The 20106-nt window shown below is 45.6% G+C and overlaps 1 protein-coding gene across 4 annotated transcripts in view; it reads left to right on the forward strand.

The window, feature by feature from the left end:
• Positions 1–463: 463 nt before the first annotated feature.
• IQGAP2 (IQ motif containing GTPase activating protein 2) overlaps positions 464–20106 on the forward strand; it is a 289919-nt gene continuing 270276 nt past the window's right edge. For all 4 annotated transcript variants that reach the window (XM_035014677.1, XM_035014676.1, XM_035014674.1 and 1 more), the window contains exon 1: positions 464–761. In XM_035014677.1, coding sequence (XP_034870568.1) covers positions 716–761 — 46 coding nt within the window. In that variant the 5' untranslated portion in view covers positions 464–715. The remainder of the gene's footprint in view (positions 762–20106) is intronic.

The raw sequence follows: 20106 nt of genomic DNA on the forward strand, positions 1-20106 counted from the left end.
GACAAAGAGTCGCAGAAGCAACTTTCGAAGGAAAAAAAACAAAAAGAAAGAAAAACAAAAAGAAAGAAAGAAAAAGGCACCGCGCAATCTCCCCAGAGGGCAAAGAACCGCGCTGTTTGTTCTGTAACTGAGCAACACCCCGGGCGACGGGCGCTGCCTCTGTCTTCTGCGGTTTTTCTAGCTCTTCCCCGCGTGGGTTCACTTCCACCCTCAGAACCCTCCAGAAGTGAAAAACCAGGCGGGGCGGCCGCAGCCCTCAGGCGGCCAGCGGAGCGCGGGCCCCAGCTGCAGGGGATCCCGGCCCAGCGTCGCGCTCGGCCCCTTCCTCCGCCCCGGCGGGTAAAGGGGCGGGCTCACGCGGCCCGGCCGCTGCGCCCCGCTCGCGGTAGGGGTCGCTGCTACGCGGCGCGCGCTCCCACCGCGGAGAATAACGGGGCCCGGGCGGCAGGAGAAAGGAAACCTGCCCGGGACGCGGCGGCGGCCGGGACGGAGCGAGGGGCGGGAGCTCACTTTTGCTCGGGTGGGAGCGCGCGGCGGCTGCAACGAGCGCCGACCGGGAAGCACCGAGGGAGCGGGTCGCCCATCTCGGGGCGACCAGGGGAGGGCAGCGAGAGGCCGGATACGAGCGCCCCGGAGGGGCGCGGAGCCGGCGAGCCTGGCCAGCGAGAGGAGCCGCGGGGGGCGCGCCTCGGGCGTGCCCCCGGAGCCGCGCAGGATGCCCCACGAGGAGTTGCCGTCCCTGCAGAGACCCCGTTATGGCTGTAAGTACACTGGGCGCGCGCGGCTCGCGCCGGCCTTGGGGAGCCCCCTCCCCGGGGACCGCGTTGGAGAAGCCGAGGGAGCCGGGTACGCGCCGCGGAGGGAGCGGGAGGGCAGCGGCTGTGTGGTGGACAAAGTTGAGAGCTGAAGTTGCAAAAGGTAGTGAGCAGCGTCCTCCCGTTCTCCCCACAAACTCCGGTTCCTCAGCTGGTCACCCCAGTCCGTCGCCCGGAAAACCCCACTGGGGAGCGTGGGCAGCGCTGGGTCGCGCTCTGGGACAGGCCAGGTTGGGGGTTTAGGGGTATCAGGTGAGGAGCCCTCGGAGCTCCCGGCCGTTGCCGGCTGGGGCCAGGGGGTGGCGTAAGGGACCGGATTGTTCCGACTCCGGAGGAAAGTTTGTTTGCGGTGGCTACAGGTGGGCACCGCACGTACGGTGCCCACGCACTCCACCAGTGGCGACGTCGGCTCTCCTGGAAGGGCGGGCGTGGGCTTCTACCCTGCTCCCTCGGACTGCACCTGAACCTGAGCAGCGAGAGCCAGTTTGCACCCCACTGCCGTGAATCCCATCCTGGTGCTGCTGCAGGGGGCAGCGCCGGGCCCAACCCCTCTCTTCCCCGCTTCCCTGGGACCCTGTCGGGACGCGGAGCTAGGCTTCGCAGGATCCGGCCCGAGCCCGCGGGACTGGGCCGAGATGGTGTAGATTACCCAGCCAGGGGCTGCCGTTCGGGGAGGGGTTGCTTCGGCGGATCGTGAGTGGATAGAGCCAGATTAGCACCACGTGGCTTCATGCACAGAGTTCAGAGTCTTCGCTAACCGTGTGCCAGGAAGTATTTCCTTTAAAACAAACAAAAAGTTGGCGCTCCGTCTCCACGGTTGGCCCTGTCAGTGAACCGATGGCCGAAGACCACTGGTTAATCTTTTGCCCTGGCTGGCCTTGTGACAGAGGAATCACGTTTGGGTTAAGGTGGTGATACCTGCTGCAGGGTTGTTACGTGTGTTTGGGAGGGTGGGGCGGCTGGTGGGGAGGGCCACCGGCTTGCCTAATTAAAAAAGGGGAGTAACTTGTGTAAGTTCTTCCTCCGCACTAGGCTGGGAATGGAGTGTCAGAGATAGGAAGTTCGTTTTTGCCCTGTAACCCTTTTGGTGTCAGGCAATGAGGAAGAAGCCCGAGGAGCAAGCTGCAGCCTCTGTACAGTAGTGAAATGCACAGAACAGTTCACCAGGACCCAGTTCTTTGCAGCCTTGATTGCACTTTAGTAAACCACAGAGACAACTGAGCTCCTTGGATTCAAGGAGGCATGCTGTGGTCATTCAATGTGTGTGGTGTCAACCACAGGTTGGTGAAAGTCTTTTATTTATGTGACAAGCTCCCAGAACATATGGCAGCTTCCCTGCGTCCAATTATAAGATGACCACAAAGTCTGGAAACGAGGCACATACACACCAAGAAATGGCTTTCGATACCACATTTTAAAGCATGGTGTGTTTGGTGGGTCATGTCTTACTAGTTAAATATGCTTATGCAAACTTGCAGTGAATGAAGGGCATGAATGCAGCGTCTTCACCCGCAGAGACAGATGGATCTGTGATGTTTGCTTGATTTTATTTTTTCCGTCGATGTACCTGTGGACTTAGCACACTCCAGAGGCAGCAACCAAAGAGGTTTAGATCATACAACCACAAAGAACACTCCACATCGCCACTTTCTCTGGAAATCATTGTCCGGCTTTTCTCACGAGTCTGGTGCGATGGAGTTGGAATCACTCCCATGTCCTTTCCCCTAGCTCACGAAGCGCTTTGGTCATGGAGTAAAATAAACATGTTTGATGGTTTCCACACTTCATGGTCACCCTAAAATATTAAGGCTTTAATAAAGTAGCCTGTTCTTAAAATGAGCATTTCTGTAATTTGCTACCGGGTTCATAGTTTATTTGAAAAAAAATCTAATTGAACACACTCTACTGTTAGCCAATGTTAGGTAACACATACTATTTGTGCAAAAGGAGACTGTGATGTATCAGAATACATAATTTTGGTAGCGGATTGATTTTTTGGGGGGAAGGGGACCCTCCGTCAACACAACACTGCAGATATGCTGTGAGCTTTTCACAGGAAGTCTGGGGAAGGAAAATGCACTGTCCTTGCTGAGTTGTTTAAAGAATTGTGCTTTTCTTGTCTGTGGGTTTGGTAAGTACAGGTTCCATAAGACCTTGAACTATACCAAACAGGCTTTATCCCTGACACTTAAAAATAAGTAAAGCCCCAATATATGCCCCATACATGGTTGTTATTTCAGTTCTAGTACTGGACATTCTGAGTGAAAGGTATTTGAGACTGGGCTTTGAAAACTTTTTAGTAGTTGGTATTAACTGTTAAACTTGTTTTAGGTCTGGTCTTCTGTTCTGCCATCTCTCCTCCCCTTGAAATGTAATTTAATTCAGTAATTCTTGGACAAAGTAAATTCATGGACCTCAGGGCTGTTACAGTATCTCTCTTCTCCACCAGGCTGAGTGTCTGCAAAATACCACATAGTAAGTTGTACTTGAGGGATTTCTCGATGAGTTCTCTGTGAAGGCACCTTTCTGACAGGAGAGATTGCTGATGTCTTCCTGATTGGCACACTGGAGCACTGAATTAAAATTAAATAGATCATTTCCTATTTAATTCCTGCTTTTTCCATTTTGGCCACATTCTCCTGCAGCCTTTCAAATTACTTTGTGTCCTGTTACTACAGAACAAAGCTGAAATAACTGCTCGTTCACGCCGTGCTGCAGGAAAGCAGTGGCAAAAGGTAAAGGTGGACATTACTTTAGTAATTTAGACATAACCGGAATATTGTATGATAGACTATCATAACCAGAGTATCTTTCCCCTACGTTCAAAACCAAATTTATTTTTAAATATTTTATTTATTAATTTGAGAGAGGGAGAGAGGGCATGAGCAGGGGGAGGGGCAGAAGGAGGGAAAGAAGCAGGCTCCCCACTGAGTGCAGAGCCAGTTGCCAGGCTCCATCCCAGGATCCTGAGATCATGACTTGAGCCGAAGTCAGATGCTTAGCCCACTGAGCCACCCGGGCGCCCCCAAACCAAACTTAAATGACACTTCAGCTTAGGTATGATTTGCAAATAATTTTTGTGCTGTTGTAATGAACTATGATGAATTAGCCAAAGTAATGCTCAAAACACGTTGCCGTCATGATCTGTCAAAAGTTTTCTTCCAGTTACTTGAGAGTTAAGAATACCACTGATAGCACAAGAGGGGCTTTGTGATTAGACTTAGATGATCTCACTCAGAATTGCTAATTCGGTCAACATTTAAGTGCCTACTGTGGGTGGGTAATCAATGTGCTTTTAGCAAGAACTGTGGTTATTTGCCCTGGCAAAACTTCTCTCATGAGAAACATTGTAAAACTAATAGTGATCAATGTTGCACTGTTTCTTTTAAAAAGTGCAACCTGGGCCTAATAGAAGGTGTATGTATGTATGTATGTATGTGTGTGTGTGTGTGTGTGTTGGGCGGGGGCTGTTCTGGCTGTTGCTTTAGCTTTTTTCTCTCTCTTTTTTTTTTTTTGGATAATGCTCCTGTTCGAATGACGAGATTTTTCCAAATCGCCTGGTGACTGGAGTATTGGGGTGGGTAACGAAACTAAACCTCTTAACCCTTTCTCAGTACTAATCTGAGAAGAAATCTGAGTCCTGAACAGGTTAAATTCAGGCGTTACATCTGTTTAGTGCATCTTGGCTTCAACATGACATCGGTGTTTTCATGTGACTGCAAAAGATTTAAGATATCTGCTGTGTTATCATGTGATACTGTCATTAGAAAGTCAGGTCACTCCTTCATGTGCTGTTGTTTTGGTTGAGTTTTTCAAAAGGATCTTCAGGGTCAGCCACTAAAGTGTTATTTTAGTATGCCTTTGATTTTAATTATACATGTTGTTAGCCAAAATGACTTGTTTGGGAGAGTTTAAGCTTGTAATACCAAGTTTGTTCTAGAATTTAGTATTTAGGGTGTTAGCTAACCCCTTTTTTCTCTAGGGAACCTTTGGTTTGCTGTTGCCCCTTACCCTCCCACTATGCAAGCTTTTTAACAGCTCATTTTACTTAAAAGTCTAGTATACAGACAGATCTAACGCACCAAGTCTTCATGGTAACCAAAGGAGAAACAAAGGCCGTTCAACCTCTGATCTGATAGTCAGGTGTTGTCCTACAGGGCAGGCAGCCGGGGGAATTAAGGTTAGTGAGCTTTGCAAGAGCTGGTGCTTTTCATGTACAACTGTTACCATCTGCTCATTATTACCTTAGAGAGCGCCCGTGTTTCCCCATTTCACAAAGGAGCTGAAATCCATGATAATGTCTCAAGGCCACACGGCTGGCTGGTGACAGTGGGAACTTGAAAGCTGGTGCTATCAGAACCTGAAGGCGCCTCTTACTGGCTGTTGTCAATTTGTCTCCCCCGAATTACTCGGAGGGGTTTCACCTCTTTCTGTTTCAGGTGTTGGGCATGATTTTCTCAAACTCCAGAAACCTGTAGCTATTTGGATAGTGTGTTCTCTTAAAAGTAGATGCATAGCATTGTCTAAACTGGATTTTGCCTCCTCCCCGCCCCCAAGGAAAGCATGGAAGAATACATGAGCTTTTTATAGAGTACATCCAGGCTTCATCAAAGGGTTTTATGTATGTGTAGAGACATCCCATCTCCCTGCGAGGCACTGAAATGAAAGAAAGGTTTTTCCATAATAGTGGTATGCTCCAGTGATTCCAAATGGGATAATTTGTAAAACACACTTGATTACGTATACTGGCCGTGCCTTAAAATCTGGAGTTTATGAGAAATCAGGCAGAAGCTTGCAGTGAGGTGACCGACTACTGAGCCAGGACTTTTTCACTTAACCGTTCTAGTTTATTGTTCTCCCTTGAAGGGCAGAGTGGTGGCCGTGAAATGGCAAAAGCTTTGGAGTTAAGTAGATGTGGGTTTGAATCTTGACTCCAGCACTGAGTGCCTGTGTGGCCTTGGGTTTTTCTCCTGTACCTTGAAGGGGGGTGTTTCATATTTCTGTAATGGTGGCTGATGTGGTTCTTGGCACACATTGCTAAACGAACTGTGGAAATTTCAATTAATTGAGCACCTAATCCTACAACAGATGATGGGTGAAAGAAAAATGATGAAGATGGTAACAGCTGTAAGAGAAACTGGGAGATAAAGAATAATGCTTATGCCTCTGAGTGCACTTCCTAGTTCTGTGGAAGTAAAGACACGAGAGTGATCGATTTGGATGGGGCAAAAGGAAGGCTTCATGGATCATGAATTTGAACAAGACCTTGCGAAAAGTGGGAGGGAGAAGTGAAAGGCATCTGCATGTATTAGTTGTGTGGGCAGTGTGTGCGGGACGGAAGCTTAGGTGGTAGGGATAGTTGCTGGGGCAGAGTCATGTAGCCGGAAGGGCATTGATCCTAGAATCCTGTATTTGTAGACAACAAAGGGCAATTAGAGCTGTCTTGAGGGAAGTAACTCCGCTCAGTCTCTTACTGAAGTATCTTTTTCTTTGAAACATCTTTTTTTTTTTTTTTTAACTTTTCATTAGATTTTTGAGTGGTGAGAGGCCCAGTGAAGTGGGGAATGGAGGGAAGGTTAGGTGTGGTTGGAGTGCCTGGTGCTGGAAACTCCAGGAGGGCAGGTGAGGTTTGTGCATTTGGTGTCCACTCTCTCTGCTGCTCAGAGGTCCCCTCACCATGCTCTAGGTTTGGGGATTCCTATGGATGGGCAGGTTTGTCAGAGAATTTTGCTCAGGGTAGGACAGACGTTGCTGAATGATGATGATGCTTATGGTACTGAAGACAATGAATACAGAGACGGGTAGGCATGGACCCTACTGGTCGCTCGTCGACTCCAGCCAGGGAGACAGACAACTAACTCTAAACCATCCCAGCTTCTGTAAATTCTCTGAGAACAGGTGAGAAGAAAAGGTACAGTTACAGCAGGACCGGGATCTTGACAGGTAAATTATTGGGCAGTAGGGTTTCTGGCACCTCTTTTTTTCATTCTCTCTATTACTTGGGGCAACTTTTCCTTCTAAAATTTTCTAGAGATATCGTGCCCTCAAACGACCTGCATCTCAGTTTTGTGGGAAGACGGCTAATACCACCTTTCCAATTCATCATTTCGATGTAACGGAACTCTCAGCGGACTTTCCTTTCGTCTCGGAATCATGGATTAGGCTGTGGGGGTCAGTGTGCCTGAAAGCATCTGACAGCTGTTGCTCCGGACAGCGCAGTGGTTTCAGGGAGCACTTTCTGGAGGAGCAACAACAACAGAGCATCACCTGAGAACTTGTTGCAAAGGCACCCCCCCACCCCCCGGCCTTCTGAATCAGCATCTAGGGGCGGGCTCACCGCCATTTCAGTGAGCCTTGTAGGGGATTCTGTTGCACTGGTCAAGGGCAAAGGTGAAAAGATGTTCCTAATACACAAGTCACCCTCCTCACAGTGCTTGCAGGTTTTCGTCAGATAAGTGTAAACACATGGCTCCGATACTGAAGGCTTTATTTAACTTACTCCTTGTGTGTTTGATTTGAGCACACACCTGGCACCACATACAAGCCCGGGCATTGATTTCTATACAGATTTGTGTTTATCTTAGAGCATTTATTTTTGTCTCTCTTTAAGGTTGCTTTTCTCTCTTCTGGGAAACGAATGTGATGTGGAAGATAAAGTCCAAAATCTCCATGGCGGAGGGATTGAGACCCACTTCCCAGGAATTTCTAGGTGGAGGTAGTACTCTTAGGACCCACTGGGAAAACTTTCTGTGTAAAAGGGAGGCGCTAAGTTGCAATTCTGAGCTCTAATACTGGCATGGTGCCTGGACAGGAAGGGTTAAAGGATGTCCTCTTCCTCCATCTTTTTCTTCAGAACAACTTGAAGTGTTTTTAATTCATTCACTTATTCACTGTTTTTAGAACAGTTGAATATGCTAGCAGAAATACTATTGGACTCAGGTCATCGCCACACTGCAGGGAAACTACAAATCTGTTCATTTTGCTACTGATTATGGACAGGAGGACATTCCTATGATTTGATTGGATTTTTTTCCTTGGGGTCCTCAAAGATGACTTTTTTTTTTTTTTTTTAAGATTTTGAGAGAGAAAGAGCAGGGGGAGGGGCACAGGGAGAGAGAGAGAATCTCAGGCAGGCTCCCCACTGAGTGCAGAGCCCCACATGGGGCTTGATTTCACAACCCTGAGATCATGACCAGAGCCCATCTCAAGAGTTGGATGCTCAACTGACCGAGCCACCCAGGTGCCCTCAAAGATGACTTTTAATTGTTCTCCTTTATCCATTACTATCAAATTTCTCAAGGAAGACCTTTTTATATCATTTAAAAAAGTAAAGATCAATTAGTTCCTGGTAATTTTTTCCATTCCCATGTGTTTTTTGTTGTTGTTTTTTACAGATATGAATTCAGTCTTAAGTAATGTCAATGCATTTCCTTAGTCATCTCCATGTAAAAAGACTGGATTTGCAAGTGATGGAAGCAACATATATTTCAATCAAGTGATGTTTATGTTCATTATCAAGCTGGTAGCTTGGTATCCTGGCACTGAGAAAATGTTCAGTAAATATTTGCTGTTATTACAGGTTTTCCTTAAAGCATCTGTACTGTTTCTCCAAAGATGGAACTTGTTTCTATTATCTATTAAAGATAATCAGAGCGGCTTTCAAGTGCCAGGCAAATATTTAATGTTTAGATTTGTTTTCAAACTGTGTGGAAATTAGGGAAGTTATTTTCATTTCTCTGTGCCTTAGTTTACATACTTGTAGACTGCAAGCGGGAAGGTCCATGCTCAGAGGGTGAAGTGATGTAATACATGGAAATGTACATGTTCAGAATGTGCCTCTGCAGAGTCTGTGCTTGAATGTTGGAGGAGCGAGGGTCATGGCGGTGGCAGTTCTCCCTCATCATTCCTGCCCCATGCCTGTCTCCCCTGCTCTTTACCTTTTCCTCTCCTGAACAGAAAGTGGACTTAAAATCCTGGGCCCAGGTGTGTCTGGCTGGCTCAGTCGGTAGAGCATGCCGCTCTTTCATCTTGGGATTGTGAGTTCAAGCCCCACATTGAGGGTGGAGTTTACTTAAAAAAAATTTTTTTTTTTTAATCCTGGGCCCATATTATGTTGAAAGCGAATACTTACGGGGAAAATTTTTTAGTTATCTATGGAAATTGAGTGAATCTTACTTTGAGTGGAGATCAAATTATCCTTGTTAATGTATATGTATAAAAAAAAAATCCCAACGCGTTTCACTGCTGTTTCCAAATGATGTTGGACTAGGATTGGATTCCTGCACTGTGTTTTTCTGTCTTCTTAAAAATGATAGTGAAGTTGTCAGCTGCACATCTGAGTGAGGAACTGTTGCTTTGCATTACTAAGCATCCTGTTGTCTCTTTCAGGGTTAAGTCGATTGCTTTCGTGGCTGCTGCTGGTTTGAAAGCCCAAGGGTTTGTGATGATCTCAAGATGGGCAGGAACTACTTGAAATAAGTGTTAGTATTTATGCTTGGTTCCCCTTGTAGAGTTTGGCGTGGCGAGCAGGGTCCATCTTGTGCTGTGGGGGTTTGGAAGGGAGGTGAGGAAGAGGAGGAAGTGCACTGGGTTCGTCTGACCTCCCTCAGGCCTTAATGCCTCTAGAAAGTTAGTGAAACCTAAATTCATGGGCCCAGTGAAGCTCAACGGATAGGAATAACTGGGGAGTGTGTTGGACCCAGGAGAAATGGAGAATCTCGGCTGCTTTTCACCTTGGCACTTGGAGATGACTCATTCATTCAGCTCTCCTTCTCTACCAGGCATTTTATTCTAGCATGTTTCCTATAAAAGTTTTCTGTCAATCCCTCTAGTCCTCACTGTCTCAAAAAGGGAGACTTGAGACCGGCTAGACTTCAGTGCTACATGGCTGTTGGTTACATCTGCCACTTTCTCGTTCCTGGCCTGAGCCCTGGGCTGACCAAGCAGGCCTCACAGGGGTGGGGTGAGGGGGCTGAGAAATGTTTGTCATATAGTCAGCCTCACGGGTTAGGAGTTCTCCTTTCAACCACCCCTGAAACTGTACTGCCCCTATATGAGGTCCAGGCAGGCGGCTTCCCAGAGATTTGCTCATATTGAACGCTTAGAAGTTTGTCTGAGTAACGGTTATTATAAAGCTAATGCATGCATGCTTTAGCTTTCATTCTGTAGCTGAGATTTTCCGAAGGACAAAAAATTACTTAAACATATATAGAGATAGTTACCTACCATGGGAACTGGGGTGACACCCATCCTTTCCTTTCCTTTAGCACTAATTCTGGGTATAGTCTCAGATTTCTTCCTTCATTCTCTAATAAAATGTTTGCTGTTGTCTGTCTGAATTAGCCAGTAATTTGGAGGATTGTGCTTACATATTCCTCTTCAATGTAGGCTCTGGCAAGGGTGGGAATACTATTTTAAATTGATTTACCATGAACTCAAATCAGTTTTGAAAAATAATGTACTACATAGATTACTCTAAGGAAAAACATGGACAAAATAAAAAAAAAATACCCTTGAGGGTCAGGACTGTGTTTTGGTTACTGCTGTGGCACATAGGTCAACTGTCATGTCAGCAGTTGGTCTAGCTAGGTAATGAGGTAATGGGTGAATTAAAAAAAAAATGTTTTTCCTCTTCAAATTTTTTATGAACATGTTTTTTATAGTTAGGTTATAATAGTTACCCTTACCTGATGAAAATACAAAGTTCTTGTGGAGAAAATCAGAGTCTGAAAGACAGGTCTGTTGTCAGGGAAGGATTCAGTGGAGATCTGATTTTCAGGGGTGTGTGTGTGTGTGTATGTGAGAGAGAGAGAGAGAGAGAGAGAGAGATAGAGAGGGAGATGGAGAGACCGACTGAAGGGTGAAGTGTTTAGAGGTCCAGGACTCGTAGTTGTTAAGCTGTTGGAGATGGGATAGAGATGATAGGTTGGATGAAAAACAAAGATCAGCAAGGTCGGGGCCCCTGGGTGGCTCAGTCGTTAAGCGTCTGCCTTGGGCTCAGGTCATGATCCCAGGGTCCTGGGATCGAGTCCCACATCGGGCTCCCTGCTCAGTGGGAAGCCCGTTTCTCCCTCTCCCACTCCCCTGCTTGTGTTCCCTCTCTCGCTGTGTCTCTGTCATATAAATAAATAAAACTAAAAAAAAAAAAAAAAAGATCAGCAAGGTGATATTAACAATGGTGTCAAGAAAAAAAATCCTAGCTGGGCAGTAGCTATTTAAGGTTTTCTGTTTGTTTAGTAATCTCCACACCCAAGGTGGGGCTCAAACTCAAGACCTCGAGATCAAGAGTCCCATGCTCTTCCCACTGAGCCAGCCAGGCGCCTCAGGTTTTTAAAATGTGTGAAGGGAGGGCGCCTGGGTGGCTCAGTTGGTTAAGCGACTGCCTTCGGCTCAGGTCATGATCCTGGAGTCCCGGGATTGAGTCCCGCATCGGGCTCCCTGCTCGACGGGGAGTCTGCTTCTCCCTCTGACCCTCCCCCCACCATGTGCTCTCTCTCTCTCTCAAATAAATAAATAAAATCTTAAAAAAAAAAATGTGTGAAGGGAAAGTGTTAAGGAACCTGATTTGTCAAAAGCAGTAATGACCCCAAAAGTAGTGTGTCCACAGTGACAATAAAGATGGTCGACATGACAGTAGGGGATTATTCTCTTGACTCACAAGAAGTCTCAACAGCCTGTAAAGAGGTAGACTACTATTTATTTTTCTTTAATTCAACAAGAAGTGCAGCATGCTGTGAATACGATGGAATTCACACAGTTTGCAGACCAAATGCCTTCAGAGGTCAAGTGTGATCCGAGTCTTACATAAAAATAAGAAGCTTTGGAGTGTCCCTTCAATGGGAGATTGCATTTGCTGCCTTAGTCACTCAAATTGGGAGGAAAATAATTGTGAACAGTACACAGATAACCGTGCTCAGGAGTCCAGAAGCCTATTGGCCTCTTGGAAGCTGCCATTGTCCCCTGCAGTATCTTACACAACCCAGGTCGCCATGGTGTAAGGATTGTCACCCTGGAACCATGAGAAACGTGAGGCACTGTGAGGACAAGGCCAGCCTCTAGCATCGGAGAGCTTAGGTGAAGGTTTCACTTGCTTTGTGACGTTACCTGTGACTTCCCTGAGCTCCTGTCTGTATCTGAAAAGTGAGTTTATGTTTACCCGAAACGGGATACGAGGTACGGGAGATTGCGCTGAAAATGATTCAAGTGTGTATATGTGTGCTCGTGTCTGGGAGTAATTTTGCCACTTGAATAACTTACTGGTGTAGTGTTACTCATGTTAGTGTTGATCACTTACTCATAGATCTGCCTCGAAGGCAGCGCCACTCAGAGGTTTGTGACATATGCTGTCTTTGGGCCCATATTTGAAATGAGATTTCTTTTCTTCTTCCTCTAGTTTGAAAGGCAAAGATAAGACTTGCGGTACCATTACCTGTGAGATGTGAACTTTCTAAATCCTACACAGGATCTTTGGCCAGATCCTTCCTTGTCTGGCTGAACATTTCTTTTACCAGGAAGTGTAAATAATGCACACACAAGTGAACAGGAGGATCTTTAAATTTGAAAAGACTTGTCAAGAGTCGTGTCTTTGAGACCTGTGCAATAGGCAAGTGTTGCATAAAGGGAAACTACTTTATGGGACAGGGGAAACCTGAATGCTCAGCAGTGGGGGATGAAGCTAGGGAAGGCAACTCTGTTTCTCAATCTGATGCTAGAACTCCTTTCTTTCCAGGGTGCCTGTGTGGCTCGGTCAGGTAAGCGTCCGACTCTTGACCTCAGCTCAGGGCTCGATCTCAGGGTCATGAGTTCAGGCCCCACGTTGGGCTCCATGCTGGGTGTGGAGCTTACGTAAAACAACAAAAACTCTTTTCTTTCCAAAGTTGAGATGCTGTGATTTATTTTTAAGTAAAGGAAGGGTGGACGGCAGGGCAGCTGGGGTCATTTGGGGCTTGAGCCGAATTCTCAGGTCTGCTGGGTGTCAATAGTGGGCCAGCTTGCTAGGTTAATAGCACATCTTGGTCGAGGACTCGTGTAATCCGTAGTTAGCAACCTCGCTGCCTAGTAGAATCTGCACAGGAGTTTTTGTTGAGCAAAATGTTGATTCACTGGATCCCATCCCCCAGATACTCTGTTTATTTGTTTTGGTATAGAACTCTGATGTGGGTATTTTTATTTTGTTGTATTTTTCAATTTTTTAAATAAAATTTTCGAATCCCCAAAGCCTCCAAGTACAATACAGTGAACACCCGTTCCTTTCACTTAGCTTCACCAGCTTTTACCCTCCTGCCATACCACTCCATTTGCAGACACTGGCCGCTCACTGCTAAATGCTCAGCTTCCATCTTACATGCCAACAAGGACCTTCACCTCCCCAGCTGCATCCCTAGTACCACCAGTACCGTGCGTTCAAGTCCATGGTCCAGTTTGAAATTCAACACTAGGATTTTCCCCAGGTGTACTTCATAACCAACTTTATGGATCCATGGTCCAGTCAACTTTCTCACATTGTTTTTGGCTGTTAGGCCCACCCCCCACCCTAGCCTTCCCCAGCCTGAAATGGCCACTGTCACCTCCCTATCAGTTCAAGGACACTGCATGCCCCGAGGAACTCAGGCCCATTTCCTGGCATGAATGCCTTATGAGCGATGTGGTTTCCTCCCAGCACACCGCATCAGGAGGCCACCGGGTCCAACCTCCTGCTACTGGTGATGAATAGATAGTTTTAAAAACTCCGTAGAAGATTCCAACGAGCAGCCAAGGTTCGAAATCCACTGAATTAAAACCCCTCGCTCTGTGTGTATGCGAGTTTATCGTAAAATACACAACATAAAATTTATCATTTTAAGCATTTTTAAGTGTACAGTTCTCGGGCATTGGGTACATTCACAGTGTTATGCAATCATAACCACAGTTCATCTCTAGAGCTTTTTCATCCTCTGAAACTGAAACTTTGTATTCATGAAGCACTAACTGCCCATTTTCCCTTCCTCCCAGATCCTGGCACCCACCCTTCTCCTTTCTCTATGATTTTGATTACTCTAGATATTTCTGGTAGGTGGAATCTGTGATTTCTATCCTTTTGTATCTGGCTTACGTCACCTACTGGAATGTCCTCAAGGTGCATCCAAGTTGTAGCATGTATCAGAACTTCCTTTTTAAGGCTGAATAATATCGCATGGCATGTATAATATACATGGAGTAATATATATGGTGTGGTGTATATACACACACACACACACACACACAGCATAGTTTGTATATCCATTCATCCATTGACGAACACTTAGTTGTTTCCACCTTTGGCTATTATGAATAACACTGCTGTGAACATAGGTATGTACAAGAATGAGTCTCTGCTTTTGCTTCTTTTGAGTATATACCCAGAAATGGGATTGCTGGATCATATGGTAATGCCCTGTTTAATTTTTATAGAAACTACCACCCACCTCTCACTTTTCAGTAAAGTGAATTGAAGAAGCCTCAGAAGGGTAAAGGATCTGGAGTTTAAGGAAGAAGTCAGCATGCAGGCCTCTAGGCTCCTGTTTCAATTACCTCCCCAGGGGTGTGTGTGGATCGATGTCCTCTTCATAGGGGATAAAGACCAAGGGTGGAAAATCTAACTGTGGCAAGGTTTACTCTCTTACAACCTCAGGTGGTATGCAGAATAAGGGTTAGAGTGTAGTATTTCCTTAACTGTATGCATAACTTCTTAAAAGAGTTTAGTTTTGGACTGGTAATTTAAATAAATAGTATTAGTCCATAGAAAACAAGTTGCCCTTGGTTTCTGTAAGTAGTGCAAAGGGAGGTAATAGATTGCCTCTCTGGGGCTGGTCGGATTTTTAAAACAGAATATTTTAGTTAGCTCCTCCAAACAGTAAATGTGTGGCCTTGGGCAAAGTCTTAACTTCCCTGGGTCATGTTGTGCCAGTGTAAAATGGGGATAATGACAGTGGAATGAATTAATCTGTATAAAGTCCTTGGTTTCTGATACAGAGAAAGCACTCATTCAGTGCAAGCCATGAATATAATTCCATCAATTTCAAAGATGTTATTTAGATCCGATTGTCTTTGGAAGTATTATTTGAAAGCGGGTATTTCTAAAGTGAGTTACGACTATTTTACTGGACTTGGCATGTGTTTGGCGGTCTGTGACGGGCAGCCTGCAGCCTCTAGAATGCGGATTCTTAATCTGAAAAGTGGCAGGCGCGAGTGAGAGCCAGCGCTGTGAGCAAGTGTGGCCTGAAAGTGAGGGCGAACTGTTTCCCAGGGCTGAGTATGGGTCATTCTTACCTACAGCTACAGCCGTGGGGTCCAGAGGGAGAACGTGTGTTTGGCGGGTTTTGTGTTCACTGTACCCTGCGTCAGGTGGATCCAGGACCGGGGAGCCTGCTCTTGGGGAATGATGGTGATTTTTCTGTTTCCTGGTTGAACATGAGCTGAGAATTTGCAGATCATTCTAACTCCATCTAACCAAGTTGCTGTGTGTTAATGATAAGTCCGGAGCTTGTGCTAAATATAGCGTGTGAAGTCCCAGGGATTATTTAACAAGAGAAAATGTTAGTTCTGCAGAGCCAGTAGCCTAGGAAGTATTGAAAATTGGACAGTTGCAGTTGAGTGGGAAACCCTGATCTAACCCTGGTCTTGGGCCTGTCTCTGGTTGCCTTGTACAGTCTGGGGAGGGATGTCCCGTGGTGCTTCATGTGTTCTGGGAGTGGACGGGACCACGAGAGGTGCAGAATGTGTACACAATTCTAAAAAGAGGGCTTGGCTTCTGCCTTGTTCTGTCAGTTTAACTTCTGAAGATGCTGATGATAACATGGAGACAGAGCCTTCCAGTGCTATTAGAAGCATTCGATATGAATCGCCTGATTTAATCCTCACACTGACCCTCCGGGGTTAGGAATGTTATCCCTGTTTTATAGGTGGGCAGAGTGAGGTACAGAGCAATTAAATGGCAGAGTCAAGATTTGAATCCAGGAGTGTGACTCCAGATTTTGCCACCACCATTCCTTTTGGATAGGAGTTAAAATTCGGGTTTTGGCGCTTGGGACTCTGTCGTTTGGTATTCCATTTAGCTATTGTATTAGTTTCCTGTTGGTAACAAATTAACACAAACTGGGGGCTTACCTGCAGTTTGAGTAATGTATTTTCTCACAGTTTTGGAGTCTAGAAGCCCAGTCAAGGTGTTGACTGGGCCATGCTCCCTCTGAAGGCTCTGCTGGAGGATCCCTGCTTGCTTCTTGTCTTCCTTGCTTCTGGTTGTGGCTGGCAATACTTACAGTTACTTGGCTTTTAGATGCATCACTCCAATCTCGTCCTCTGTGATTACGTAGCATTCTCCTGGGTGTCTCTTTGCTCTTCTTATAAAACACGAGTCACTGGACTAAGGCCCATGCTAATCTGGTGTGACCTCATTTTAATTCATCGCATCTGCAAAGACCCCATTTCAACATAAATTCACATTCCAAGGTTCTGAGTACATGTGAATTTTGGTGGGGGGCGGGGAGCTCTTCGACCCAGTTATGGCCATTAACTTGGGGAAAAGGAAGAATTGTAGACATGGTAAATCTTGAGCACAGTGACTTTGGCTGCTCATAAACAGTTGGTAAGTATAGCCATGAAGAGGTGCTGCATTAGGGGGTTGATTGGTACCTGCTATTCTGTCAAGCATTTGCTTATCACCAAAGAGATGAAAGAAGGAGGTGCAAGCAGGTGCAGGGGGAGCAGATAACAATAGCAAAGAAAGGGTCTGGCGGCCTGGAAGGGTGATGATGCTATGGCGGGAGCGAACCTAGTGGGGACAGCTGTGATAGCAACACCAGTGAGCAGCAAGCGCCTCGTCCTCGTAATTGAAACCTTCTCTCAATGACGTAAAGTCTTTTTCACGCATTCTGATTAAGAGCACTGGGTGGTGTGGGGTCATTTCTAGAGCAGTTGGTATCATTTACTTAGCAGTGTCCATAGGCTTAGCCAACAGTTAAGCAGAAAATAGGCTCATTTAGAAGTCATTTGATTGGGCTGGGTGGCTGAGATATACATTGTTCCCAACATAATTTCTATGGCAACAGGACTTTCTGACATTAATCCATAACTCAAGTTTATGAATATCCACTTCCCATGTTTTGCTTTGGCCTGATAAGCACAGAACCAGACTTGGGGCCCATGGAGAGGACTTGTGAAGGCATGATGCATTGCTTTCAGCGTATTTATATTCCTTCTCCCTTCATTGCTCTTGTTTTTTACCGTTTTTCTTTATTTATACTGTTTTTGTTTTGTTTTTTACTAAATATCTTGGTTGACCTGCTCAAATACTCTTAGGAAGGAAGTGAGACATAAGTGTTCATGCAATGAAGGAGCACTTAGGGCAGGTCTCTGCCCTTCAAGAGCTGACCTCCACCAGAGGAGACAGCACGGTGTCGCAGAGCCCTGGCTTGTTGCTCATTGTCACTCGGCTGGGGTTTGCTCTCCTGTGAAATCAGAGTGTACCTATCAGGTGGCATCATTAGGACAAAATGGGAGAGACAGGGTGAAGCACTTAGCACAGGGCCTGGCACGTACAGAGTGCTCAGAGGAGCAAAGAAGGGTTCCAGAGAGGGGATGGCATGAGCTGAGGCCAGAGCTGGGAATGTGTGTATGCATGTGGGATTCATGAGAGGAGAGGAGAGCAGAGGGGATGGGGGATCTTGGCTGCCATAAGGCCAAGGATTCCTAGGCACTGGAGACACAGTGACTGGGGCATCATTTCTGCTCCTTCCTCCTCCAGCATTCCTTCTCACCTGCAGTGACTCTAAACCCATGTGCACCTTGCTTTGTCTGCCCCTGGATTTGCTCCATTTGGAGCATGTGCTAGCTCGGAAAATCAGGAGGCCTGTCCTCTTCACTGATGCCAGCAGAATTGATGGGGGAGATTTGAAACCCCTGGTGACCAAGACTATTTTGGGAGATGGATTCCTCATTAAAATTTTATTTCTTTAGTTTGCTTTTTCTTCTCCATCCTCTTTATTTACTGCCTTCTGTTATATATAAACTTTTGAAGTCTGCATAGCGGACAGCTGTTAATGTTGCCATTGGAGAACCACAGACACAACTTAAACTGATTTTTAAAAATTTTTTTATTTAAATTCAATTTAGTTAACATATAGTGTATTATTAGTTTCAGGGGTAGAACTGAGTGATTCATCAGTTGCATATAACACCCAGTGCTCATTATATCGTGCACCCTCCTTAATGCCCATCACCCTGTTACCCACCCACCTCCCCTCCAGCCACCCTCAGTTTGTTTCCTAGAGTTAAGAGTCTCTTACAGTTTGCCTCCCTCTCTGTTTTGATTTTACTTTACTTTTCTTTCCCTTCCCCATGTTCATCTTTTTGTTTCTTAAATTCTACAGATGAGTGAAATTGTATGGTATTTGTCTTTCTTGGACTTGTTTCACTTAGCGTAATACCCTATAGCTCTATCCACATCATTGTAAATGGCAAGATTTCATTCTTCTTGATGGCTGAATAATATTCCTCTTGGGGGTGTGTGTGTGTGTGTGTGTGTGTGTGTGTGTGCACGCACACCTCTTTATCCATTCACCTGTGGATGGACATCTGGGCTCTTTCCATCGTTTGGCTATTGTGGACATTACTGCTATTAACATTGGGGTGCATGTGCCCCTTCAAATCACTGTTTGGTTCTCTGGACAAATACCTAGTAGTGCAATTGCTGGGTCATAGGGTAGCTAACTCTTCGAGGACTTCCATACTGTTTTCCAGAGTGCCTGCACCTGTTTGCATTCCCACCAACAGTGTTAGAGATTTTCCCTTTCTCCACCTTCTTGCCAACATCTGTCGTTTCCTGACTTGTTAATTGTAGCCATTCTGACTGGTGTGAGGTGGTATCTCATTGTGGTTTTCATTTGTATTTCTCTGATGCCCAGTGATGTGGAGCATTTTTCTGTGTGTCTGTTGGCCATTTGCATGTCTTCTTTGAGAAATATCTGTTCATGTCTCCTGCCCATTTCTTGAGTGGATTATTTGTTTTTTGGGTGTTGAGTTTGATAAGTTCTTTATAGATTTTGGATACTAGCCCTTTATGGTAGGTCATTTGCAAATATCTTCTCCCAGTCTATAGATTGCCTTTTGGTTTTGTTGATTGTTTCCTTTGCTGTGCAAAAGCTTTTTATCCTAAAGAAGTCCCAGTAGTTCATTTTTGCTTTTATTTCTCTTGCCTCTGGAGACATGTCTAGCAAGGAGTTGCTGTGGCCAAGGTCGAAGAGGTTGCTGCCTGTATTTTCCTCTAGGATTTTGATGGTTTCCTGTCTCATTTAGGTCTTTCATTTATTTTGAGTCTATTTTTGTGTATGGTGTAAGAAAATGGTCCAGTTTCATTCTTATGCATTTTGTTGTCCAGGTTTCCCAACACCATTTGTTGAAGAGAGTGTCTTTTTTTCCATTGGATATTCTTGCCTGCTTTGTGGAAGATTAGTTGACAACTGACTGATTTCCAATGACACAGAGAAATGCCTATAAAATAAAGTGAAAAGTCATGATGTACCAAGGGTAAGTTAGAACTTAAATTCTATAGGGGAAAAGACTGAAAGGAAGTACATCAAATTGCTAACAGTTTCAGATGGAGCGGTTTCCTGTTCTTTATCTTTACCAGAGAGACCTGTAATGCTATTAAAAACAGGGGAGAAAAGCCCCACATTAGATTTCATATCATTCCTTCTGATTGTGAGAGACTAAGTTCTTTCCTATCTGACTTGACTGACTTGGGTGAATATAGCCTCAGGTAGAAGTTGTGGTGTGATCCGGCAAATTGCTGATGAATCATCTTGCCTTGATTTTTCTGCTACCTTTTCCCTGAGCCTGGAAGCTCCATAAAACCATCCAGACCTCCTGGGTCAGAGTGTGTGTGTGTGTGTGTGTGTGTGTGTGTCACCTGGGAATGGGAGATTTTCTTGTGTGCTGGTGTTAGAAGTTGGAGGATGGACTGAATTTGATTTGGAAATTGTTGTGTAACTAACTTCATGGCTCAGGTTGAGAGTAGGTTTCCCATGGCCTGTGCCAATACCCTCTTTCTTGACACCCTCAAATCATAAGATTAGAATGCCTTGGCTGAGTTCTGGGTTTCTCTTCATCGCGTCCAGTCGTTTTCAGTGAGCGGAGTTTCGGTCAGCTGGCATGTCACCAGAAAGGGCCAAATTAGACCTAATTGCACATCAGCTTTACTTTCAGGTCTGTTGCTTACTGTGCTGTGCAGAAGCTCGCCAGACCTGGAGCTTTGTGCTCCCTGGGAATAGCTTGCCCC

This window comes from Mirounga leonina, unplaced genomic scaffold (assembly GCF_011800145.1).
Source record: "Mirounga leonina isolate KUSES-001 unplaced genomic scaffold, KU_Mleo_1.0 Mir_168, whole genome shotgun sequence".
Lineage (NCBI taxonomy): Eukaryota > Metazoa > Chordata > Mammalia > Carnivora > Phocidae > Mirounga > Mirounga leonina.